Source organism: Epinephelus lanceolatus, chromosome 13 (assembly GCF_041903045.1).
Source record: "Epinephelus lanceolatus isolate andai-2023 chromosome 13, ASM4190304v1, whole genome shotgun sequence".
Lineage (NCBI taxonomy): Eukaryota > Metazoa > Chordata > Actinopteri > Perciformes > Serranidae > Epinephelus > Epinephelus lanceolatus.
The window spans coordinates 7,767,919-7,794,596 of NC_135746.1; the positions used below are offsets into that span (position 1 = coordinate 7,767,919).

The 26,678-nt window shown below is 42.4% G+C and overlaps 1 protein-coding gene across 10 annotated transcripts in view; it reads left to right on the top strand.

Annotated features, from left to right (window-relative positions):
* The window catches only part of nrxn3b (neurexin 3b), a 435,238-nt gene that overhangs the window by 323,886 nt on the left and 84,674 nt on the right, over positions 1–26,678 (top strand). For all 10 annotated transcript variants that reach the window (XM_078173689.1, XM_078173690.1, XM_078173684.1 and 7 more), the window contains one exon: positions 3,044–3,225. In XM_078173689.1, the coding sequence (XP_078029815.1) occupies positions 3,044–3,225 (182 nt within the window). The remainder of the gene's footprint in view (positions 1–3,043; positions 3,226–26,678) is intronic.

Here is a 26,678-nt window from a genome sequence, read left to right on the forward strand (position 1 = left end):
TTTAACAGCTGACTGGATAAACATCCCAAGTGTTGTTTCATAGTCTTTGTTAAAGTGCTATTAAGGAAATCAAGGTGAAAAAAAATCTGTTACAGAGCTCCTTCTTCTTTAACGCTTGACTCACTAAAGAACTGTTATTTTCCCGACGCTGAATGACAGTCTTTTTTGTTGCACTCTTGCACTTCTAATTACATGCACATTTTAAAAGGTTTTTGCCAAAGTACTAACGTGAGATCGTCTTGCTAATGTAGAGTACACACCGCTTCAACACAGCGAAAGCAATACGTGTTGATTCTTTTTTTTAATGAAGAAAAGCTTCATTTTTCTCTTTTCTGCATTCTGTTTTCAGTGTAACAAATTTTTAATATGGGGTAGGGAAGGAAAAAAAACCTTGATGAGACTATTGTTTGTGAATAGTTTCGGGGCAGGTTAGCGCCCAAGGAGGTGTTGGTTGAAGTAATTGAGAGTAGGCATGCTAAAATATGCTAGAAAATTTAAAATATGCCACTGCTTACCCTCTTTCATCTAATTAGTCTCTTTGCAAAATCGCTGAAATTCAATTACATTGGTGCTACTTACATCCACACATGAGTGGAAAAGCCCTCGCGCCTGGAAAAAGCCCTTTTGCTCTGAAGCAGAGTTATTCAAATGAAACTCTTGACCTTGGGAGTTCAGCCTCTCTGCCACAAGTCTGCGTTTCCTCAGAGTTGCACAGTTTTATTTCTCTGTTGAAATTTTCAGATAAGTATCAGAAATGACGCCACACTTTGAGAGCTTTGCACACAATGAATGCATGAATTGATATGCAGTAGACTTCCTCTCTGTGTGGAAATGCAGCCGGTGCAGTCTGGGCCCAGCAGGTTTTCAGGGGAATGTGCTACATTTCGGCCATCTCGGGTTCTCTCTCTTCTCTGTACTTGTGTAAATAATCACCCACTTGTGCGATCGTATGTGAGAAGGCATCCTGTTCTGAGTGTTTGTGCGTCTGCACACATGTTCGCACGCTTTAAATCCCCACGATGTGCATTTGTGCCTCCGTCAGCTTGCCTGTGTGTGCGTCTGTCGGTGCGTGTGTGGCTGCCCATGTGTGTTTCATGCCGAAACATTGTCTTCTTGAAACACTAAGCAAATCTCCTCAATGTGATAATTGGCTCCCCGGGGTGCTTGTATCTTTGCTGCTCATCATCGTCATCCCCTCCGGAAAAAAAGAGTGTGTGTTAGATGAGATAGGCGAAGTTTGCTTGTTTGCCAGGGAAACAGATCCCAAGTCTGCCTGAACTCTTTTGGCAAGAAGAAACTTTGAGGCAACGAGACAGCGGGGCCAGATCCGGTGCAACCTGGCTGCAGGCTGCTATCTGCTGCCTTTGTGGCATCAGGGTGTGTTTTTCAGCCAGACGCAATGCCATAGAGGAAATGAGCTATTTGAGGCAGGTGATTCACAACACAAACATCAGCTTCAATTGCTGCGATGTCATTGAGAACCATTGAGAGGTGTTATTGTTTCTCTTCAGGAAAAAAAAAAGTCTCAAAGGAAGGCGTCTGTGCTAAACCAGCCATGTAGGGTTATTAGTTACGAGAAGTGAGGCAGTTGTTTGAGGCTCAGGATGCTTCACTTGTTTGGGTATTTTTCATGTCACATAGACGACCTTAGCTGGTGGTTTGCATTGCCAGCACCTGAGGTGTGTAAAATGCAGACCTGTTTGTGCGCCTGAAGGCAAATAGAGACACTCATCTGCTGGATAGAGTCTCTCCCTCTCTCTTACTCCCTCTCATCCATATGTTCTTGCAGTCTCGAGGGTATTATGGACCACGGAGCAGATTGTTGGCCGCTTCGTAGGGGAAACAGTGAGACAGCTGGGCACCCATCACAAGGCCAAACAGATGTTCAGGTGACTTGGAGAGGAAGTGAATGGAATAGAAAGGAATGACAGGGAGGGGAGACGGAGAGAGAGGTGATGTGGAAGAGAGGGATACGGAGGGATGGTGGAGGCAGGAAAAAATGAATTTATACATTGATGCAAGAGCTCAGAGACTTCATTAGCAATCCCCTGTCAGCCTCTGAGGTGGGCCAAATGCTTTCCACTATCCTCAGGCCACCGGAGTCTGTTTCGTCTCCCATATTGATTCACCCACTAGTCTTTCTGCTGTAGGTCTAATGCCTTTGATCTCTTGATTATCTTTGCCTAAATGTGGACGAGATGGCTAAGCGGCTCAAGGATTCAGTGCTTTAATTCTGGCGCACCTTAGGGAACATTCAGAAGTTGGAATTGAATCCGACCCTGCAACCAAATAATGAAACTTTTTTCCTTTTTTCTTCCTCCTGTTCCACGTGATGATAGAAGAAGGAAATCCACAAACAACTTTCACAGATTCTGTGGCTCAGGGCCGAGCTTGATCCAATCAGAGCCTCTAATCTGACACATATCTGCATAGCGGCTGATGTAATAACAAAAATTTTCATTCTGGTGAGCTTCACTACCCTCAATGGTACTGAGGCCTCTTTTTTCTGCCCTGCATTTGTCAAATTAAACCAGACGAAGGTTCTTCGATTTTTTTTCCCCCACCCCTTCTCTTCTTTCTTGTGCCAGCCTTTGTTCTTTGGTTGCAGGTCTCATATATAATACATGAGGATTGGGAGACTTATCCAGTTCTGGTCATACTGGCTGTTATTCCCTGGAAAGGTGCTATATTTAAGAGCTGGATAGGTCATAGATGGCGCCAGGGGAGCTGCTGACTTCCACCCAAAAGGTGGTGGTGGCTGAATGCCATTAAAAATCTAAAATAGAACTCGACACAATTACATTGGAGCAGTGGCAAAGTAGCTGTAAAGGAATTAGAGCAGATTTAGCCCTAAATGGAGGTTTGGATCTAGTTTTGTCAGAACGTGTCTCGTTGGTGACCGCACTCTGCTCCCCAGTGTCTAGTTACAGTATGTTTATACATCACAGAATTGGATTTTTCCCTTTCCTCCTTTCATCTGCCCCTACTTCTCCTGAATAAATCTAATTCCTGCCACTTTTTTTTGCTTCTTGTGTTTCCACAGCTGGCACCACCTACATCTTTGGGAAAGGAGGCGGTCTGATCACGTACACATGGCCCAATAATGAGAGGCCGAGCACACGGACGGACAGGCTGGCGGTGGGCTTTAGCACTACCATCAAAGACGGCATCCTCGTCCGCATCGACAGCGCCCCACGTCTTGGTGACTACATCATGCTCCACATCGTAAGTGCTAATGATAAACATGTTAACACCACACTCACTCTGCTGAAGTTTTTAATTTAGATTGAGGCTAAACATTAAGCTAGTTCAGAACTGTTTCTTTCCCTCTTTAGCTCCTATAAATGACAATAAATTAAAGGAATACTTGGATACCAGTTACTCAGCTGGTGTTACCTCAAATTTGGGGCGAAAACTTTGCCTCCAGAATCCAAAAGAGGCGGATTTTCTTCATGAATTGATGTCATTGGGGTCCACATTTATCAACAGCAAAACTATGAAAACAAACTCTCACATAACTCATGTCTCATTTATCCAGCTGTGTGCTCAAGTTCTCCACACACAAGCATTTTCATAACAATACAAACTTTACATTTTAAATCACTTCCCCCCACAAGATGCACACCCTGAGCATGCCTGAGCACGTGGGTGTGTATGAGCTCCACCATACGCATGGAGTGTTTACACTGACCTGTTTTGAATAACAATGTTTTAGTGGTGATGCATGCACTTGCAAAGTACTGAGCAAACAAGCAGATGAGTGAGACTTAGTTTTGCTGTTAAACACGGTCCTTGTTTACCTCAATTCATGAAAAACGTGCACCTTTTTTGGATTCTCCGCTCACCATAGAGGCATGAGAGGATAACAATGAGGATTTTTTTTTCTCCACGTATTCAAGGTAACATGTGTTCAGTAACTGATATGCAAATGGTAGGTTGAAGGCCTGGAGGGGATTTCCTGATTTGGCACAAACGTCCACTTGAGGCAAGAATGAACTGATAAGATTTTGGTGGTCAAAGAATTCATACCGTAATGATGAGGGTGTTTCAAACAGGATAAAATGATGAAGTGAAGGGAATTTATATCCAACAGGTCAAAGGTCAGCTTCACTGTGACATTCAAAGGAAAAGAGGGGGAGACATTTGGTCAGATACTAATCTCTGGTGTCCTCCTTGAAACTGTGCTGATTGTATATATCTTCTGATGTTGTGCGTGAAACATAAGTGTCTTAGAATATGGAGCTTCTTTGCAACAACATCCATATTTTCAACTGTCATGGCAACACAAGAATCTGGACAGATTTAAACTGTAACTGCATCTTGACTGCTTCACTAAGCCAAACAACCATGAGGCGGTAATTCGACTTTTATAAGCGCTCATATGTTTCTACAACCACAAGCAGGATGATGACTCCAAACAAACCTGTGAATCATTCCTCAAGGTTTATGTATCGCAGGCTTTGGGCCAAATTCCAGCCCATCATGCCCTAACTGAATTATACAAACGGTGCAGATCCATAAAAGAAAAAACAAAAAAACAGACAACTTACTCCTCTGCTCTGAGTCTGTGCTCGCCATCCTCTTCCAGAATAGCCCTACTTCTCCACCACATTCGAACTGACTCCCAGCATGAATAATGAATGCGGCTCTCCATACATATGCAGCGTGTTGCCACATGTTGGAGGAGCATGATAGAAAACAGGGGGGGCTGCGAGTTGGAATTCTTGGCCAGTCGACCGTGCATCCATTCGGCATCTTAATAATCCCACTTTGCGACCTTGTGTTTGACTCGTTTACATAAGCATTAAGTATTTAAATAATCATTAACAGCAGCCAGATGAATGCAAAGCGTCAAATCGGAGCGGTGGGGGGATGCAGAGGCAGAGGCGGGTTGAGGGGGGTGTGTGGGAGAGTTCCTGCTGATGGCATGCGAAAAAAGATGTGATGATGAGGAGGAGCTACAGTTGCTAAAGCAGATTGAAAGTCTTTTTCTTCTTAAAGAGCTCCCCTCATCTCCTGAGTGCTGGCCATGTGGTGCAGAAAAGCAGCCATCTGCTCTGCAAAGATGAGGGCCAACAGCAAGCAGTTTGGAGCTGCCTTTACAGTATAGAGAGATAAAGTGAGTGAGTGTGTTTGTGTGTGTGTGTGTGTGTGTGTGTGTGTGTGTGCATAGGTGAAAGAGGAATGGCTCAGATCGAGCCAAAATGATAAAGATGTACAGTAGCAACGTGTGGGAAATGCCTCTCTGCGTCCCTAACCAACTGAGTAATTGCAGGAGCCCCTAAAGGAAGGAAAAGGAATGCATTTTTAATTTTTTAGATATCACAGCACAGCTAGCCAAGCAGGGTATCTCTTAAAATTTGGCCGCGAGTCGTCGGGCGGCAAATGCCTTCATTCGTCCAGCCTCACGGCGCTAATGAATTTACTAATAGAAAAAAGCAACTGGAGATGTCGCCAATTCATTCAGAGAAGCAGCGTGTTCTGAACACTGTGTTTTTTTATGCTGCATAGGCACTGCTAATATTTCAAATGATTTATTGGCAGCCGAGGGTGTGCAAACAAAGTGGGTTTCATTTAATATTAACAGTGATTGTACCCTTAAACTATAAAATACTTGGCAGAAATCACAACACTCCAAGGCTCCCTTTTTCCCACAATTACACTATTGAACAGAAACCAAATGAAGAAGGCTCTAGTTTTTTTTTTGCCACAGGTGAACGGTAAATAATTAATTAGACCTTGAGTGAATATTTAGCTGTGAGACTGGTGAATTTGGTTACATCTCCAGGAAAATAAACCACTGCTTGACCTCACTTCGAATGTTTGTTGTTGTTATCTGGATAATACATTATCATTTGCCCCACATTAGACTGTGTTATTCTCCAGCTCTGCAGTCGTGGGAATATTGAATCTCTGGGAAGGTTACCGCAATACAAGTGTTGTATTTGCAGCTAGAACAACTTTGCTGTCTCTACAAGTTTTATGTGTGTAAAATTAGCAGATATTCCAGACTTTGCTGAAATGTCATTAGATAATAACTCCTAATGACAGACGTCAGGTCTTCGCTGTCAGCGTTTTGCATTAGGTAATGAATCTAGAAGAAAAGGTTAAATGCGTTACGCCTGTCAATTCTGGATATATGTCTAACCAAAGGTCTTCTCAGGCCCAGGGCCATTACCTTAGCCTTTGCAATTATTAGGTCACTCACTTCATGAGAATCAGCGTCGCTGAAGTCTAAATACAGTCGGCACACTTTAACATTTTGATAGCTGAGTGTGTGACGTGGGGATGTCAACAACAAGGAGGAGATTCTGCAGATTTATACTTGCACACAGAAACTTCACCAGGAGATCGTGGATGTCTTTGACTGACCTTGACTTTGACTCAGATATCTCATGCTTGCAGTTTATTCTGACAGAAAAAAAAGGGCATACATGGCATTTTCTTCAACACGCAGAGCCCAGAGCGCAGAGGCAAAACAGACATTTTGAGGCAAGGCCTAATCACTGACTCCCTCCTCGCTCTCCCCTCTCTCTTTTTGCTTTCTTCATTATCTCCTCTCCCTCCTCTCCGTGATTAGCTCACGGCTTGTTTGGCAATCATGAATTAAAATGCTGATTGTAGTGTTTACACTTTAACTGCTAAGAACAACTGCATGCTTGGTTTGAAATCTGAGGAGCAATTTGGGGTCATTTGCGGAGGTGAGCGCAACATTTCGCCATCGCTGGCATTTCGTTTACGAGTTCATTTGATTCCCGAGTTCTAACGGCACGCATAAAAAATAGATGGGGACATCTCGCGTCTCGTGTCACGCGTAGTTTAAGGTAATCTGAGTGTAATGCTGAGACAACAACTTAACCTGCGTGGAAAACAAATATCAAAGACATTTGCATCACAGGTGACTTCATAGGGTAGGATGAGTCAAACCGGGGTGTCACAATACCGCAGTGATTAGTAGAAATGTGTTCATGTGGCATATGTACATTTTTGAGTGTGTGTGTGTGTGTGTGTGTGAGTGTGTGAGTGTGTGTAAAAGCTTAAATTCATGACAGAAAGACTCTAAGCCGTGGGCTAGATGTGCCGGTTGTGACTCACACAGTCTCTCACCAGGGACTGCACATGACTGCAGGTGAAGATTACCCAAGACACACAGATGCAGACACACACACACACACACACACACACACACACACACACACACACACAGATCCTTCAGAATTTCATCTATATGACATCATTTAAGTGGAAAAACTCCTTTTTCTTGTATTTACAAGTTGCCACAAACAGACAAGATGGGACAGTTAATGTAAAGAAACTGTTCTCTTTAAAAGACATTGACGTAACTTTATTACAGTGATAAATCTCCTGGTGGTAGTTTATTTTATTAGAGGATGATTTTTCAAAACGGTCTGGGTATTAAAGAAAAATCAGCACTTCTATTTCTTTGATGACACAGCCTTGTGACTGGGGTGTCATCAATTTTAATCACCCGTGGCTGGGAATATGTGAGGGTAAATAAAAGCTAAATATTATGGATGCCGCAGATGTAAACATTAGCCAATATGCATCCTGTACTTGAAAGTCTGCTATCTAAGAGGTGAAATCCAGAGTAGTCTTCAAATATGGAGTCAGGAATGACACAGAGAGACAGGGAGGAGTCTGTGTTTGATCACAGGACCTGACAGTAACACTTTACGTACCTAAGCCACCACAAAGACCCAATCTTTTCTCTTTTACATTGTTTGAACTCTGCAGTAGAGTAGTGTGAGGCGAGGGCGAGCTGACGCCTGCTTCATCACAGCTCCGGTGAGCCCAGACGAACCCACTTCTGTGGAAGATGTTGTAGGTGACAAGTCAGAGTCAGGCGAAGTTGAAGTCGAGAACGCTCCATCAAGTTTCATGTCTGGCAGCTCTTTTGGTTTCCAATTAAGGGAGAAAAATCACAGCAAGACACCTGACAAGATAAAGACTCTGCAGGTATTGCACCACATTCTCTGGAACAGGTAACTTAGAGGGGAGCGCTGATGCTCATTTTCAGTTTCATACTTGTATTCTGGGTTTGTACTGGAACATGTTCACATGCTTTAATGTTCAGAAAATCCTTTTTTCTTTGTTCTGTCTGTGCTGGAACACCTATATTCACCTTCTGTCTGAGACACTCCAAAGAAAGCACAGTCTGCTCTGGTTGGTCAGCTTTTGTGGGTTGTCTGCATCTGTGCATTCGGCCAACATCTCAGTGTCTCTGCAAGGTCATTGCAGCGGGGGGGTTGACTGTAATAGACAATAGCAACACTTTATCCTGTGAAAAATCACCAGTAAAAGCTTTTAAAGCAAAGTCTTGTCAACCAGACATATTCCAACAGGAATATGATCCGAAACGTGACAGAAATCTACAACAACAGCAGTCAAGATTACATGTTTCACTGATGTTACCTTGTAGCCATATGTAGCAGTGTACTTGCAGCTGGCAAGTCACTGTAATGGTCGAAATATATGTGTCATGGATGATACGTGGCTCGTAGGCAGGTTGGGGCGGGGCTTTTTACCTGCTACACAGACTGATTGCTGCCAGCTTCACTGTGTGCACATTGGGTTTTGTCAAGTGGTAATACCGTTGGTTATGCAGACTTTGGAAGCATCTGCTATATTAACTGGTACTAAATTAATTAACTGGATCGTTTAACTACAGGATGAAGTGATTTTATGGGTTTACTTTAATGTTAAATGTTAAAACACCTGCAAGGTTGCTCTGCTGTGTTGCATTGCCTCTGGTACAATGAGGTATTCATATTAATCATTATTAAACTGATTGTACAGTTTTTTTTTACACAGTTCTGTGTAGGTTTTACCTGTTGGAGGGCTATGTAGCAGCAGGTAGAAAGGAAAATAAACCAGCTGTGTTAAAATAGCACTGAACATGACGATGATCTAAACCAAAATCTTCCCATTCAGAAATGTTCCAGCAGGAATAAGACCCGAAATCAGAGAAAATTCAACAATATCTATAAGCAAAATTACATGTTTCCCTGATGTTAGCATGTAGCTACATGTAGCAGTGTACGTAATGTGCCTGGGCTGACGTCAGCTTGTCTCAAAAGTAGAAAAACATTGGAAACAGTAGCTCGAGCAGTAGCCTATTCAGAACGGTCTGATACCTGAAATTTTAGCTCAAGGGAATTACTTTTACATGTTTGATTTTTGATATTTATTTTGAACATGTAAAAAAAAGACATGAACATAAAACAAGCGGACAGACAGACCGGAAGTAATATCAACAAAAAGCATAATGAAAAGCAATTGTAAACGTGTAGTTATTTTGATTAACACATTCGAAAGGAGTGGGAGGAAGTATAAACTTATTAAATCCCACCCTTTCTCCAAAAGCTATTGAGTGAAATTAAACAGACAGCTTCCTTTTATAGGTAAACCTTTACCTGTTTGTAATGTAATGTTTCCCCCATTATTTGAAACTCTGGCCACATTTAATATGAATATCCGATATTGTAAAATAGTTTTTTTGTGATTGTTGCGGGCAAAAATCCTTGATTATGCGGCACGTTTTCTTAAAAAATGCAATGGAATATGCGGGATATTTATGCAATTTTATGCAATGAAATTGCGGGAACTTGTAAAAATTGCGGGAACTTGAAAAAACTAAAGCAAGCACATTTTGATTCACATCAAAATGTGCGGAAATCACCGATTTCCACGCACATTTTGTGTGGAAATCTGTGATTTATGCGGCGAAAGTGTGGTGACTTTGAAAAAATGCGCCCCCCGCATAAATATGCGTACTTTGCCTGATTATGCATTGAGTTATGCGATCGCATAATCGCGTTTTTCTGGAGGTACTGACAATAGGCTCTCTTTAAATAAGCTCCATATGATATTTCGCCTGAAGCTGCGACTCAGAGGTTGACTGCACACGGCTCTCAACATGGAGTAGCTGAGCTGGACGCTAGAGGCTAATGGCGCTAACAGTGCAAACAGTGCTTACAACGGCAACAGTGCTGATAAAGCTAACAGTATTAACCAGGGGTGAATAGGAGATTGGGTGCTATGCTTCCACACCACCATCCCTGTATTAGCGGTAGCTGCCATAGTAGCGGCAGAAATTAGCTCGCTAGTATGACACGAACACAGGTACTCACATGCTCGCATTGCCAGTGTGTCCCACCACAACAAAAAACAAATAAGCTCAGATTACAACACACAAAGAAGAAGTGTGACTTAAGTCTCTTCCCAAGACGCCATTATGGTGCATGCCCAGTATATGCGTCCAATTTTCATAAACTTGCATCCGCCCTTGCACACTGGTCACTTGTGTCCATCCTCAATCCCCCCGCCTCCGTCTCTACCAGCTCGTTTTCTGTCATAATTTATAAGTTCAACTGTAAATGGCTGATTTACATGAACAATATTTTTCTTAGCCTAGACATTCACTGTAAAACATGTCATTTTACATTATAGATTATAAACTACGGCACATTTATCACTAGTTTCACTTTAGCATTTCTTGTCCAATACACAATGAATGGGAGCAAAATCCTGGTTGCGTATAGTGGACATGCACTATTACTCCAATTTATATTTACAGAGCAAATGACTGTTTGCCACCATATTGATGCTTTAAATATCACATGGAGCTCCTTTGAATGCACGCCACTCTCAGAACAAAGTCATCACAACTAAAACTCCAATTTCCAGTTATGGATAACCTGACATTTAAGCTCCTAAAAACTGAGCTGCTTTTGTTTGAACCGTAAAGCCTTTTGTTGTGATAGCTGGTTTATTGCTTAATTGTGAGCTTTTAACATTTCAGTATTAATAGGGATTATTTAATATGAATCTGAAGTTGTCAGAAAGGTGTTAAAGAGCTTTAGATTTCCCTCAGAAATCACATAAGCGGTCACATCTTTATAGTTTGCGAAATAAAAAAAACCCTTTCTGGTGATAATAGTAATAGCCTTCATAAACTTCTCCAAATGGGTGCACAGCTGCTCCAGATGTCTCAACACGCACGGGCATTTTTCGTCTGATCTCACCCAGCACGTGCCAAACACACACACATTCACACTTTCCTCTTCATCCCTGGAGATATGCTAAATCGTTCAAACATACATTGACAACCAATCAGCCTCATATTTTTGTAATGGAGCGACGGCCCACGGAATTCCACTACCCACTTGAGTTTTCCCCTCATGCTAATTCACGGGGAGAAAAGGTGCGGCTGCTGGATAATTGAAAACCCAAGTGCAGACACTCAGACACAAGATGTGGGATGAGATGAATGGCTGTGGACGGTAAATGCTATATGGTGCAGACGACGCTGTATCCATTTTTTCATCGCCCGTACATACATTACATGCACACTAATGCATGTATGTTTTTAATGTATTAATGCAGGAGTGCGAGATGCATGAATCATTTAGTCCTTCACTCATTTCCATCTTCCTCCATCTATCCATCAGCTTTGTCTGTGTCTGAATGTGTTTGTCTGCTTCCACATCTACCTCCATTCCTTCCTTCCTTTCTCACCCTCACCCTCTCCCTCTCCCTCTCCCTCTCCCTCTGACAGACCTAATATAAGATGTTTGATGTGTACCTGTGTGCATCAGCGCGTATATGGCCGGCAATGTATTGCCTCTATCGAGTTACCCTACCTCGGCAGGGAAAGATAGATATTATCGCGGTTATGGCTCATGGCCTCTGATAACATTACAGCTTCTTATTTGAGTTTGTATTTCCTTACCTCCCACATTTGATTCCCCCCTCGGAAATAAAGACCTGGGAAAATATACCTCGCAGCTGTTTTCACTACTAGTTGCATGCAGTACACGCAGTCAGCATTATTATAACTTTGTTGATAAATAAGTGTTTCTCTGAAGCTGAGAGTTATTTTTATCTCCACTGCTTTATTATCCAGATTTTCCAGGTGATACAGCAGACCGTGTTATTTCACCGTATGGCTGTTACTTAAACTTATAATAATCATTACAAGATTATTATTGGCACCAGCACATGTTGCTTCTCATGAGGTTAATATATAATACCAGAATATCAGCACTATAACATCCCGGGGGGCGACACTGTTGACATAATGACATTTCACAGCAGGCTGGGCCGAACTGGCATACTAGCTGCCAGATGGTGAGTGGACATGTGTGGGTGAGGTACACCTTTACATACTACTGTAGGAACTTTCATGAGAAGTAATGAAAAACAATGTGATCATAAAGTGTCACTCAGGCTTGATTTTATTCTGGATTTGAAGGTTGTGTTCGGCCTGTAAGTGTTTTAAGAATCAGACAAATGTGATTTTATGGACAGTACAGAATTAGCTTGACAGATTTTATTCTAAGGCAGCTGTGGCAAATTTAGAAACCTTTAAAACTAGATTATCTGCTCTCAGTCAGCGGTGGCAAAATGTTTGTGGTCATGGCCACATTAACCTGTTAGGTTGCTGTTTGACATCCCACTCCCCCTCAACTAACACTTTATAATTAATGTCCAGAGACCCACACAGTACTCCTGTTAGAGATGCACCGATCCAACTTTTACTCTCCCGATACTGATTACATTAACTCTGGGTATCGATTCCAAGTACTAATCTTTTCCGCCACAGCTCTGTTTTATCAAATTTAAAATCTGATAGGCCTTTTTCATAGAGGACATTTTGACATGCCACAGTAGGAAAATCACAGGTGTTAATGATGAAATTAATGATGGATAAATTCCATATGTCTGCTTCAGTGCTGTTGCACATGCTGGTACACTGTCACTGGCTTATTTGGGCACTCGAATAGAATAGAGTGATTGTTAATTCCATTAGTAACGCCTGATTTTCCTACTATGACAACTCAATTCAAAATGTCTGCTGTAGCAAATACGTGTTGGAATAAGTGTTATGTATCTAAAATGAGGCCTGTGTTGTGTGCAACAGTTCTGCCATTGTGATGGCGTTGTGACTTGATGTCCATCCTTCGCAACGTGAGCAGTTGATGCTTTTATTCGCTGTGAGAACGCTTCAAAAAAAATCAACCTTGTTCTGAAAAAGAGTTGCGCTTTTTCTCTGTGTAATATTTGCAATCTGTGTAATAGTGCTCATGACAAAAACAGCACTTTGAAAAAATATGTTGACGTGCGTATTGATCGCACATAAAAAAACAACCCTCGAGTGTAAAGGCCTTTTACAGCCCAGTTCAGACCAAAGATTCGTAACGTTGCAGAGAACAGTAGCAACGGTGTGAACTGGCTGGTCTGAGCTCGACTCAAGCTGGTTGATGATGTCATCTGCAACTCAGCTGGTCAAATGGCTGGCAGCTGGTTTTAAAGCACGTCGCCTGTTTCAACAGCCAATCAGCTTGTAGTGAAGTCTGCTGGTCAAGTCAAAATGGCTGCAGATGGCGTGTTGGCTTGCTGTGGCAGGTGCTCAGTCCCCGCTGAGCCCTCTGTTTCCTTCCTCACGGTGTGCCGGTGTTGCTGCTGCTGCTGCTGCTGCTGGCTGTATGTGCTTATGCCCCGCCCACACACACATTCTCATTGACTGATGAATTGGCGCTGGTTATTTATATTATTGTGGCGTATTGATTATGAATACAGTCCATCTGATGCTGGTTTTGTTTCATCACTGTAGCCAGTATCTCACTATCACTATCCTCATTCAGATTTTAAGAAGCTACAAATTATACTCAGCCACAAAATAAGTCTGAAAAGCTGCAAATCAGAACAGAAGTACAGAGAGTTGTTGACTAGAGATGATACACCGTCTCATGGTGGTCACTTCCTGTCAACGTTACAGATCAGAAGTACAGAGAGTTGTTGACTAGAGATGATACACCGTCTCATGGTGGTCACTTCCTGTCAACGTTACAGATCAGAAGTACAGAGAGTTGTTGACTAGAGATGGTACACCGTCTCATGGTGGTCACTTCCTGTCAACGTTACAGATCAGGAGTACAGAGAGTTGTTGACTAGAGATGGTACACCGTCTCATGGTGGTCACTTCCTGTCAACGTTACAGATCAGAAGCACAGAGAGTTGTTGACTAGAGATGATACACCGTCTCATGGTGGTCACTTCCTGTCAACGTTACAGATCAGAAGCACAGAGAGTTGTTGACTAGAGATGATACACCGTCTCATGGTGGTCACTTCCTGTCAACGTTACAGATCAGAAGCACAGAGAGTTGTTGACTAGAGATGGTACACCGTCTCATGGTGGTCACTTCCTGTCAACGTTACAGATCAGAAGTACAGGGAGTTGTTGACTAGAGATGATACACCGTCTCATGGTGGTCACTTCCTGTCAATGTTACAGATCAGAAGTACAGGGAGTTGTTGACTAGAGATGATACACCGTCTCATGGTGGTCACTTCTGTCAACGTTACAGATCAGAAGTACAGAGAGTTGTTGACTAGAGATGATACACCGTCTCATGGTGGTCACTTCCTGTCAACGCTACAGATCAGAAGTACAGGGAGTTGTTGACTAGAGATGATACACCGTCTCATGGTGGTCACTTCTGTCAATGTTACAGATCAGAAGTAGAGAGGGTTGTTGACTAGAGATGATACACCGTCCCATCGTGGTCACTTGGTGTGAACCTGCACCATGTTGCAGAACGGCGTATTGCAAGTAGTTGCCTGTTTCGACTGGACTCTTGTCGCAAATCTTTGGTCTGAACTGGGCTTACAATAGATTCTGCCCCTCAACAAGACAGGTCACATTATTAGATAATGATGCAGGACCTAGCCCAGTTGATGCTTGAATTGCAGAACAAATATTCAATTGATTTATTAATTACTAAACAAAGTGACATGCAATGAAATTTGGACTTAAAGAGGCAGCAGGGTGACTTGCCTGATTGTAATCCAGACGTGTGTAGTGCCAAGTAGTGGAAAACAACATGCATTTAAGTTTCACTTGCCTTTAAAGGTGAACTTGACTGAAAATCTCTTTGGTGTTGTCATTTTTTCAGAAGTGGACTTTTTCCAGTACCTTGATGGCTCTGATGTAAGAATATGGCTGGATTGCAGTGACAGAAGTTTTTGTAACCATCTCACTCATTCTGAGTGAGTTTTTGACAGTTTGACAGTGTTGTAAGATCTTGTTCCATTTAATCTTTGTCGTAAAGTCACCCTTTAGTTAAATCTCTGTTCTCACTAACTGAGTGAAATCACACCTTTTAGCCCTAAGAGTATGTGACAGAGAGAAAGGTGTTTGTGTGACTTTAAGTATAGTCGCTGACGTTCATGAGTTGACACGGAATAATCAAGGATGGAGGTTGAGTGTTTGGTGCATGCGCTCATCAAAAATTAACAACTTCCACTGGCACCTTCGCTTTAACTGAAAACACAGAAGAAAAAGATCTGCAGACACACTTAAATGCACATTACAACAAAAGCCTCTTTGCCTCTTGTATTGTCTCAAACAGAGCATGCATGGATACACAAAAACATATGTAACACAAGTCCTCGCACTCTTTAGTTCTCCCTCTCTGGCTCCAATATACACCCGCCCACACTCTCACTCTCACTTATTCTCTCACTCTTTCTGCCACGTACATATATAAACACACACACACTTCCACAGGCACCTTCAACAAATTCTCACACCACAGTAAGCTGGCACTGACACTCCAAACATGATACCGGGGCTCTTCAGGGACATCTGCCTGTCAGTCAACCGTGTCAAACAAAGGGCCTTTGGGGGCAACAGTTTATGAAGCAGACCCTCTTACACACACATCCTCCCAACAGCAAGTAATAACTGCTCAAGTTGGACAAACACAGCGACATTATTACAATGTACCCATGTGGTTCCTGGCTTTAGCCCCGGCCTGTGCAATGTATATTTCATGGATTAAGATGAAAAATTCAATGAGGAACAACAAACAGTGTGCCTCCCTCTCCGTACTTTGCTCTCTGACAGCCGCCCCTCTGGGGGATGCTCGTGTTTTCCCAGCTTCATGGTAGGACATGAATCCCATTCTCACAGTGATGAAGAGACAGAAGGAGAAGATGAAAGAGACAGAGAGTGGAGCATCGTGTACATCCAAAAGTAGAACAAATACAAGAGGCTGAATGAAAAAAAGGGGTGGATGGAGGGGGGAGAATAAGAAGAGGTGGGAGGAAAGGGGGGGAGATAGAGAGATGTGGGTATTTTAGAATTCAGAGCAGGATCAGAGACAAACTTGGCTCAGATAGGTCTCAGCACATTGGCTGTGAATTCCAAATTATGTGTTGCCTTTCTATCTCACTCTGATGCCACCCACCCCCCCACCCCCCGCTACCCGCTACCCTCCACCCGCTACCAGCTTTCCCCCTCTTATCTCTCACTCCTTCTTATCTCTCCCTCCCTCTCTCTGCTACACTGCCTCAGCACTATTGTTTTCATACTAACTGCTGGATTGGGCGCTGGTAGTTGATCGGTCAGTCGGTTTGAATTCAGCTGCAGTGCGAAAAACATCTCTGCTAAAGCTCCTGGTGGAGGCCAAGGTTATACTCACAGAGGTGTGGACACAGTGGGGTCTTGTTAGTGGTGGCCATTTTAAATTCAGGAGTCTGCTCTTTCACTAAACCATTTATTCGTTATGTCACCAGAACATTTTCAGTGTTTGGCAAGTTAATGGAGAAATGGTATCAATCTGTCATTCTTTATTACACATTAAACAAGCAATCACATTTGTAGTGGCCGTTTCAACGCACCACGGTTCTTTGGCCACTTAGTTTGTGAGGTGTCTCAGTTTTGACTCTTGTTTCTTTTCCTTTTCTGGAGATCCACAGTCACATGAGGCAGGGGAAAAAGTTTAAGTTTCAAAGAGGTTTATTGGGAATCCAAAAAAAAGGAAAACAAAATAACCCTAACCCTAACCCTTTCAGGACGTGAGTGACATTAAAGTACTAGGGCTGTAGTCTCCTGGTCAACTAGTCGATTATTTGGTCGCTATGCTCTCGTCCGACCAAATTCTCATTGGTTGAATAATCGCCGTGTTCCTGTCATAAGGAGGAAAGTGCTACATCTACAAGCCTTCCAGGATTAATCCATTATTTCCTGCGGCGGGGGGACAGGCTAAGTTACCTGTGAAAATGGGGGTGTTTTCAAAACACCCCCATTGTTGACAAAGTTGAACTCGCCCACCCTCACGCTCAGCGTCGCGGTAACGCAGACCTCCTGTCTGTTTCTGTAAGGTGAAACCATTTCCTTCAGTGGAAACGAAGCTTGTATTTACTTGTATTTCACAGATAAGAAACAATAAATTGTGAAGACAGTAAAGCCTCCACTAAAACAGCATTTTAAGTCGTGTGTGTGATTTATCCTTTAGGGATTTATACTTCAGGATTTATCCAGGCTTCATATGAGCAGAGGAAATCTATGCTCGTCGCTAGGCTAATGTATACAATGTAAAATGCCATAGGCTGGCGCTAATAATGTTAGCATGTTGTATTTGCTTGGAAAACGTGTTTAGTATAAGACAGTTGTTTGTTGGTGAATCTTCTGAGTTGTAATGGAGCCAAACTATGTGCCATTACCTTTGTTAAGTGTTGCTGTTGTCCCTGGTTTTATATGAGAAGAGGAAAAGATCGCTAGGCGCTAGGCTAATTTATATAATGTAAAATGCCATAGACTTGTGCTAATAACGTTAGCATGTTGTATTTGTGAGGAAAATGTGTCCAGATAAAGACAAGTGTTTGTCTGTCAATTCTGTGATTTATAGTGAAGCTGATGTGTGTACTTGTGTTTGAAGTTGTCTCTATTAATCCATGTTTAATGTGTGTTTTGAATCAACTAAACCTTACAGCACTTAACACAGTCCTCCACCACCGACTAGCATTTTGGAGGTGTAACTGCAGAATGCCACAGACACACCGCCGCAGAAGTAAAAATAACGTGCAGATTTTTTTTCCCACGACTAATCGATTAGTTGAAGATTATGTACAACTTTAGTCGACCAAGATTTTCTTTGGTTGACTACAGCCCTATAAATTACGTACTTTGCGTAATTATCCAAAATACCAAAATAAAGTACTTTGTGACGTTATGTTAAGTTCATAAAGTCATGAAACTACATTGACTTTTGGTTCACACGGAACATGAACACCATCTCCTGGTTGAAAGTCCATGTTTGTTTGACCCATACATCACCCAACCAGCCATATTTGGACTCTCCTGCTCTTTATACTAGTTTAGGTGTCCACCTAGTGACAAAAGATTCTTACAGACTTTGCATTGGCATTGTTTTCATGTTGCCAGCACGTAATTTTAACACATTTTGTGCCCTCCACCACGCGGTTTGATGTTAAAAGTGTGTGTCACATATTCACACATCTATAAGACCAGGCCCTCGAGTCCCCATGGTAACGCTGTTGGGTCTACACACCCTTCAACTCTGAGCAATTCTAGATATTGGCCCTATCAGTTGCTAGCTAGCTTTCAACCTCCCAAACCAGGACCCTTGGGTGTGTTCTTGCATGCACACATGTATGAGCTTATGCATTCACCATAAACATTTTCATCAGGATGGGAGACAACAATGCAGCATTTTTGTTGCTTGGTATTTTAAGGAAGGAAAGAGTGACCTTTCTCTTTGACATGACAATCGTTAGCAGACTGACAAGTTCTTTCAGACAGAGCCACAAGCATCAAAGGAAGAGGCTTTACAACGACACATTAATTGACTCGTATAGACAAGTCAGTGATGAAGTCAGACTCATGGTGCATTGTTTATGTTTTTATATTGGGTTAGGTAATAAGTGAGAACATGTCCGTCTATGTAAGCACTGAAAACAAGTATAATATCATTATTATTTTGAATGGGGGGGGGGGGGGGGGTCGAGACAATTTGGTAGTAAATGTTAAAAACCTGGACATTTTAGTGTTAAACAGACATTTAATGACATAGATTTGAAATTGGGGGCGCTGCGTGGGACACGTCCCCCTCAGTATTAAGAACTTATCTATTTGTCCCTTCCATCAAAAAGGTGAAAGTAGCAGAGGACTTTTATTTTAACAAAACTAAAGACATTTACACAATAAATTGATGTAGAAAAGCTACAAATTGGTGCATAGAAACTCACCGGAATGCAGTAAATCAGTGTTAAAACAAAAACTTGTCAGGACTTGGGACACCCAGCTTAAATCCGGGAAAGGCCTGGACAAACAGGGATGTCTGGTCCCCATAAAGCTAACTTTGAAGTCTGACACTTGGAGTTACTGGAAGACAAATGGAGAGCAGAAGTGAAATCAGTGTAACTGAGAAATTTTGGAGAGCATCAGTGGATATCGTGGATGTGGAAGAAACCTATTCTGCGTATACACACTGGAGATTTTTCACGATAGCTCTATGTTTGTATGCTAATTAAATCATTGTATAGGCAATAGTTTGACATTTTGAAAAACATTCACATAGTTATTTGAACAGATCGAGTCTGCCCTCAATGAATATAAGGATAAAGCCAGCAGCTGGTTAGCTTAGCTTAGCATAAAGACTGGAAACGGGGGGAAACAACTAGCCTTACAAAATCCACGTACACCAGCATCTCATTAATAAACATCTCGTTTGTTAAATCTGTGGAATAAAAACAAGTTGTGGTTAAGGCAGGGCCACATGTCGGTTAGATCTGTCAAGTTCATGAATCATCGGAGAGGCAGCGCTGCCCAACGCCGATGCTAGCAACACATAATCTGTTTTTAAGTAGCTGCATTCTCTTAGATGGCGACAGATGCTCTCTGAGATCAAAGCATCTCACTTCAGTCAGCGGTGGCGTCATTTTATAATTTCCTCTATTTATCCAGCTGCAGATGTGATGCTGTGTGTGCTTGAGTGATGAGCGGGACAGCTTGTGACGAGCACCTAATGAAAGATCAGAGGGATTTGGAATCGATTGAGGTGTATCTCACACACAAGGCTAGGTGCCATCTCGGCTCCAGAGACACTCCTAAATCCTCCCGCAAGGCTCGGCGTTACCCTGTTACAGCCACTCTGCGCTCCCCCGCCGTCTCTCACCTGAGCCGCCACAGGACAAAGAGACAGATAGGAAGACAGAGATGGAGAGGCAGGGAGGGAGGGACGGAGGGGGGTAAAACCAAATAAAAGAAAGAGATTCACATTTTTAGCAAATTGACTCCCTTTCGGATTATCGACAAGAAGGGGGGGATGATGAATTGCGGGCCTGCTCAAGTGATAAACGTCAACATTAGAAAATAAATCTAGCGGAAAGAAGGCAAAAAAAAAAAAAATCTTCTGCCTTCAATAACGGTGTGGCAGATTGGCTCGCTCGCTCACAAACACACACGCAGATACACATATGTACACACTGCAAATGTATTCATGGAGGATTAAGCGCCAGCAAGAAGTTGTTTTTTTCTCTCTCTCTCCCTCACCGATAAAAAAAGAGAGGGATCAAATTTGAGTGCGAAGCTCCTTCACAGATGGAATGAAAATGTGAAAGTGAGTACCTGTGCATTTTACCGAGTGTGAGTTTGTATTTATTTAATCCTCCCATTATTGACTCTCACCATGACAAAGCTCTATTGACAAGGAGACAAAGAAGACTATATATCACTTTTTTATGAAGCTTGGATCATCAGAAAACCAATCTACGGGGATAAAAGACATTTCCTACTGGATGGCTCTTATATAGAATTATTAAAAGCACTGAATCACTGAAGGTTATAGAGTGTATCTTGGAGTTTTATTGATCCTCAAACGTTCTGGGCAGGCAGCGGGGCAGATGGCCAAGGACATGACAGCCAAGTCTTCCATCTCCACATCTCTTGTTCTGCTCCTCCTTTGCCCTCAGCCATTTCCTCTGTCTCTCTGGTGTGGAATAGAAACAACATATTTTCTATTTTTAGTGGGAGCTCCAGTTCTGCAGAGCACTCCCTCCGTGCCCCGACATACACACGCATAGTCACACACAGACAGCGCACATTTCCTGTCAGGTCAAAGCTGGCTCCAAAGAGGTCACGACCCCCAATAGAATCCAGTCTGATTGGGCGCCCAAGTCAACCACTTGAGATATGACCTTTTTATCCTGATGGCATACTTTGTGGCACTCTGAGAAGTGTATGCACGTGTATCGAGTTGATTTCTGTCTCGTTCATAGTTTTTGCAAGGGGTCATTTTAAGGTCAGAGATGGGTGGTTAAAGCAAAGGGCAATGTAAGGAGGAATCTACTTCTTTACTTTGAACTATCATAGTTACTCAATACATGATCCTCACTGCATTCTGGTGATTAATTTCTGGTCTGGGTTCACCCTAAATTTCAATGCGTTCTCATCTGAACTCATCAAATATCGCCACTTTGTCAGTACCATTCACACCTACATATTACGTGCTAGGTATCCTCCTTAGAAAAAATGTTTGAGCGCTGCTTGGGGAGGGGGGGGATAACCATGTACTAGCCTCTGATTGGCTAGTACACGGTTGGGTTGGTTCGGTTCAGGCAAGAGAAGTGAGTTGCGTAGAGTTTGGATAAGAGTGTCAGGGTAAGCCAATCAGAGGCAGAGCAAAGCATTCGCTATCCTTGGAAACACAAATTTGCACCTGGGTGTCATGTTTCCCATACTGCCAGTATTGGCAGTAGCTGGAACTGATACGTACCGTGACAACTGCAGCGCCGTTTTCCCAGAAAATGAATGCAGATTGTAACCTTTCCCACTTAAGACACAAGCCAGATGTTGGTGAGTTTGGCTAAAGTGACATCTAGTTGCTGGACTTGAATTCTTTTTCAGCAGAAAACAGATCCTTTATTCTGCAGAACCCAAAGTTTCCTTCCAATCAGAAAGGAACTAATGCGCAACTGTTATTTCTTTGTCCTTTAAAAAGGACTGTGTATTTTCATACTAATTCATGGAAAAATGGACACAGTGTTCAACTGGTCAGGGCACAGCAGGTCAGGTAATATGTGTCTATGTACAGTTTTAAATTGCAGGCAAGCAAACAACTCAACAAATGTGAGGGACAATGTTTTGCACAAATACATGAATATATAGTCTGCTATAAGTGGAACCTAAATGGTTCCTTCAGTGTCACTTAATATATGTATGCAGTGATGGACAGTAAGTAGGTACATTCACTCAAGTACTGCAATTAAAGCATAAGTTTGAGGTGCTTGGAATTTACTTGCTTGTAGTTTCTGCTACTTTATATTTGATATCAGAGGGATTCATTATACATTTTACTGAACTACATTTAGTTAATAGCTTAGGGTGTCTACAGGTCCTTAAATCCCAGTTTATTTTTCATTTAATTTTACAAATCTCAGGCCTGAATAGTAATTAAATTGTCTTTGTGAGGTCATAATTGCTGCAAACATTGAACACTGAACAACTGATTTAATTTATCCATGTCTTTTTCCACATTTCTAAACTTAACTCTGTCTCACTACATTATACTTGCGCTTACCTGCTGGCTGAACATAGATTACTCTGACTCACTCTAATACACACACTTCTTTATACTTACCTGCAGTACTTGAAAAGCTGGTTTGTCCAAAAATCAGTCCTAAATTTAGTTAGATATTATCTAAAGGTCTTAAAAGCATAAAACTTACATTTATCAACACAAAATATAAACAAGTAAATCACTCATTCTTCAGTATTGGAACAAAACATAACTTTTTTAGGTTTTCGAGTTTTCCTCTTAAATCAGGCTGGGAGCATACATTTAAAAGAAATCACAGTTTTGAATATTAAACCTTGAACTGGGCCAACCTCCCAGTAATTATTTTTTCTTTAATAGCAAACATAATGGATGTCAGAGGTAAGATCTGAAGTTGACATACGTTTTAGATGTATTTTTAATTTCACAGCAGTCGTAGTGAGGAGCCATTTTACTCTTCAAAACTGCTCAGAGTTCTCTTAATGCTAATCAAAACACTCATTTTTTAACCAGAATTCTTGTTCGGTTTTGATCAAGAAGGGCAACAGAGTGGACTTGTCATGGTTGAGACACACCAGATAGCAGCTTAAGAGGACTTAAGCAGCATTACTCCATTTTTTGAAACCAGTTAGTGAGACAGAAGTACTTGGGATATAGCTCATTCCTTTTTTGCCTGATTAAATTATGTTTCTGTAAAACATGACAAGGTTGACAAAAATCTGGGACAAGAGCCAAAGTTTTAACAGAAAAAAAGATTTTAAAAGAGATGATTATGACAGAATATTTTCACACAGATTTTATCAGTATGTGCTGTTAGTTTTAGATTGCGAGGGCTTTTATTCCATTTTTTAATTGTTTGAATTTGTGAACTCTTGTCTGGGACGAGGGGGCGGGGGGCAGGTTAGAAGTTACAGTCAAAATATTTTATAAACCATATTTCTTTCATACATATAAATCTTTTGAAAATAACATTTCACCCCAGATACGTAAAAGTTATCGATTTAAGGGGTCTTTTTCGGACATCATCCGTGTTATCTCAAATTTAGAACAGAAATGCTGCTGTTACACAGTGGGGGTGTGGAGTTGGAGTGAGTGTCTACAAGGGCAGTGGGATCTAAATGAAAATATCTTATTGGTTGCATTATGGGAAATGTGGGATTCAGGGGTTTTAGCGCTTGACCCATACGAGAAGCTAAAATTCAGACTATCTGAGTCTCTGCTGCATCGATTTTAAACCTTTCCTTTTTTAACCTGACTTTAAACTTTATGGAAGTCGGATACTAAATCACTGCAGTGCTGCCAAAAAATACATCATAGCTCAAAGGTCATATTTTCTTTTAAGGTTATGAGAATGTTCAGTGTGGGTTATGCAGATAAGGAGTAAAATTAGGGTCAGGGTTCATCAAGTGAATATAGTCAGTTTTAGCTGTGTGTGAAATGAGTCCTTGGCCGATAACCATCCTTCCGTCCTGCCCTCTGGAAGATCTAAGCCCACGGCCGTGACAGCATGACTCAGCACAAAGGTGACACATGTTAAGACGATGAACATGGGTGAAAGCACAGCTCTCTTGACCCACTGGAACCCGCCGTCCCTCCTCCCACTCTGAATTTCACAAGACCCCCTTTGATTAAGTTGGTTTGAAGGCTGAAGGAACATGGTTAATTCATTCTTCCCACATTATCTTTAATTTATTCACATCTTGCTGGAACATGCCAGACTGACCAGAGAAGAGAAAAGAACAGGCAGTCTTCCTTCTTTCATGCTTAAACCAGCTCATTCACTTCAAAGGTTCACTTACAGTTACACTGCTCGTCATATTTTCTCTCTTCCTCCTGAGACTCACATGTTCTTTGATAAGTGACCACTCTTGACATGCACATGATGCAACTGCACACATTTGTAGAAGAATGAGACGTTGCTGTTTTCGCAGAGTAGAGCCGCCCAAACCTGCGCATGTGTTGGCCGCATTCCAGCAGGCTTCTGCCTGGACAGCAATTAATGTCATTTGAAGCGAAGAGGGACCTCGTGACTCATTACATATGCCTTTTGCTCGGAAAAGCCTCTAAGGGACCTTCTCCTCTTGTGTGCCAATGCTGCCACTCGGGGGATGGCACGAGTTGGATAATACTCTAATTATAAAATTCACTATGAAAAATGTCTTCTGCAGAGCTGGCAGGGACGAGATTAAACCTTGTTTTGGCTTTAGTTTATTTGAGCTCCTTGTGCCCACAGACTCTATAGTTACTGTATGGATACTGTGGGGTTTTGCCATTTGTGCAATTATTGTCTAACTGCCCAGAGTGCAAGTTTTTAAATTTGGCTATTTATTAGCAAAGCTCTTGCAGAGGAGTGATATTGGCAGTGAGCTAAAAAAAAAAAAGTCATAGCAGCGACTGAGGAAAAATGATTGATTTTGACAGTGACAGCCGTGTGTTTTTGACATTATACAAAGCATCATCTGACATTATTTCACTAGCTTAGCTGTCAACTTGAGCGGAAACAGGGGGATCGAGTACATCATGCATTTTTATGCTACAACCTGTGTCAACAATCTTGCTGAATGGACAAGGAGACCCATCTGTGCCTCGCATGGCTGATCCGGGTGGACCTCCCCTCTCGACTACTGTAACCTGTTCACAGTCCTGGCTCAGTGGAGCGCGCACTGGCAAATAGCGGGAGGGAAGGGGAGGGAGAGGTAGGGAGAGTGAGACAGAGGACAGAGACAGTGACGGCTTGAGAGAGGGAATGTTGATGGGGGAGAGGGAGCAACAGACAAGGGCTTGAGATATGGAGAGAGAGGAAAAACAGAGATAGATAGAGGTAGAGAGAGTCAGCGCAGTGTGTCTAATCTCCCTTCAGGGGCAGCGGTGTGAGGACGCCTCCTATGACAGATAAACTCACCCGACAGGGAGCCTGAAATGACAGACACCCACCAGTGGTGGCAAGTAATTAAGTACATTTACTCCAGGAATTCCATTTTATGCTGCTTTACACTGCCTCCACCACTTGACCCAGAGTCTCCGCAGCATCTGGAAGACAGAGGCAGCACCTCGTTTCCATACAGCTTCGGTGACAGAAGAAGACAGAGACGGGTGGGTGGTGTTGTTAGTGGGGCAGGGGAGCTGGGAGGTGAAAAGAGTCAGTAGAGTAATGTTTGGTCTACTGTGGTGAACACAGATGGGGAAGGAAGCAGCAGGAGGTGTTGTTTTTATCCTCTTTCCTCAATCTCTCCGTCTTTCACACTGTTGAAGATTGTTTAGCTCTTAAAGGATAACTTCGGTATTTTTCAACCTGGGCCCTATTTCCCCATGTGTATGTGTGCATATGATTCATAGGTACAACTAAAACGGTAACGGGGGCAAATGTGTCCCGTATAAGTTTGCGCATTAAAAGTGCTTTTTTTTTCGCCACTGACTGGTTCAGATCGCCAGTGCTATCTCTGTAAATAGCATACTAAGCGTTTCCCTTACCCTTCACCTCCTCTGGGCTGTGTGACGTCATCTCGTGAGAGCTTTGCTTGTTGCCGGAAGAAAACAGAGGAGACATGCTGAGCGCTGCTCAGAGTGGCGCTGGTTGTCCCAGAGTACAGTTGAGAGTTTTACTGCAACGATTGAAAACAATGGTTCGTGTTTGTGCTTATCCGAATTGCAAGAACAGGATGTTGCGCAACACCCCGTACAGCTTTCAGAGGCTGCCTTTGTCAGACGGCGAGATGCTGAAGTTGTGGCTAGTTGTGCTACAAATGGATGCTAACACTTCTGTCCAGACACTGTGCCTGGCAGACCATCGGGTCTGCAGTGCTCACTTCTCCCAAGATGACTACTGCCAGCCGAAGAAGAGAAGACATCCAATCCCGAAACACCTCTTCTCAAGAAAACAGCTGTCCCACGAGTAGAGAGAGCTACAGACACAGTGAAGGTAATGTTATATAAACAATGTTCGAAACGCTTAGTATGCTATTTACAGAGATAGCACTGGCAATCTGAACCGGTCACTGGTGAAAAAAAGCACTTTTAATGCGCAAACTTATACGGGACGCATTTGCCCCCGTTACCATTTTAGCTTGTTTTGCGGCTGCCGGCTGCATCCGCCTCCCTCAATACTGAACCAATTTTAGAACGAGTTGTACCTATGAATCATATGCACACATACACATGGGGAAATAGGGCCCAGGTTGAAAAATACCGAAGTTATCCTTTAAAGGACGGCCGGATGAGCCATCTGAACTATTCGTCAGTGGTTTGTTTTTTTGGGCTTTTGATTGAGATTATGCACACCACAGTCCATGCA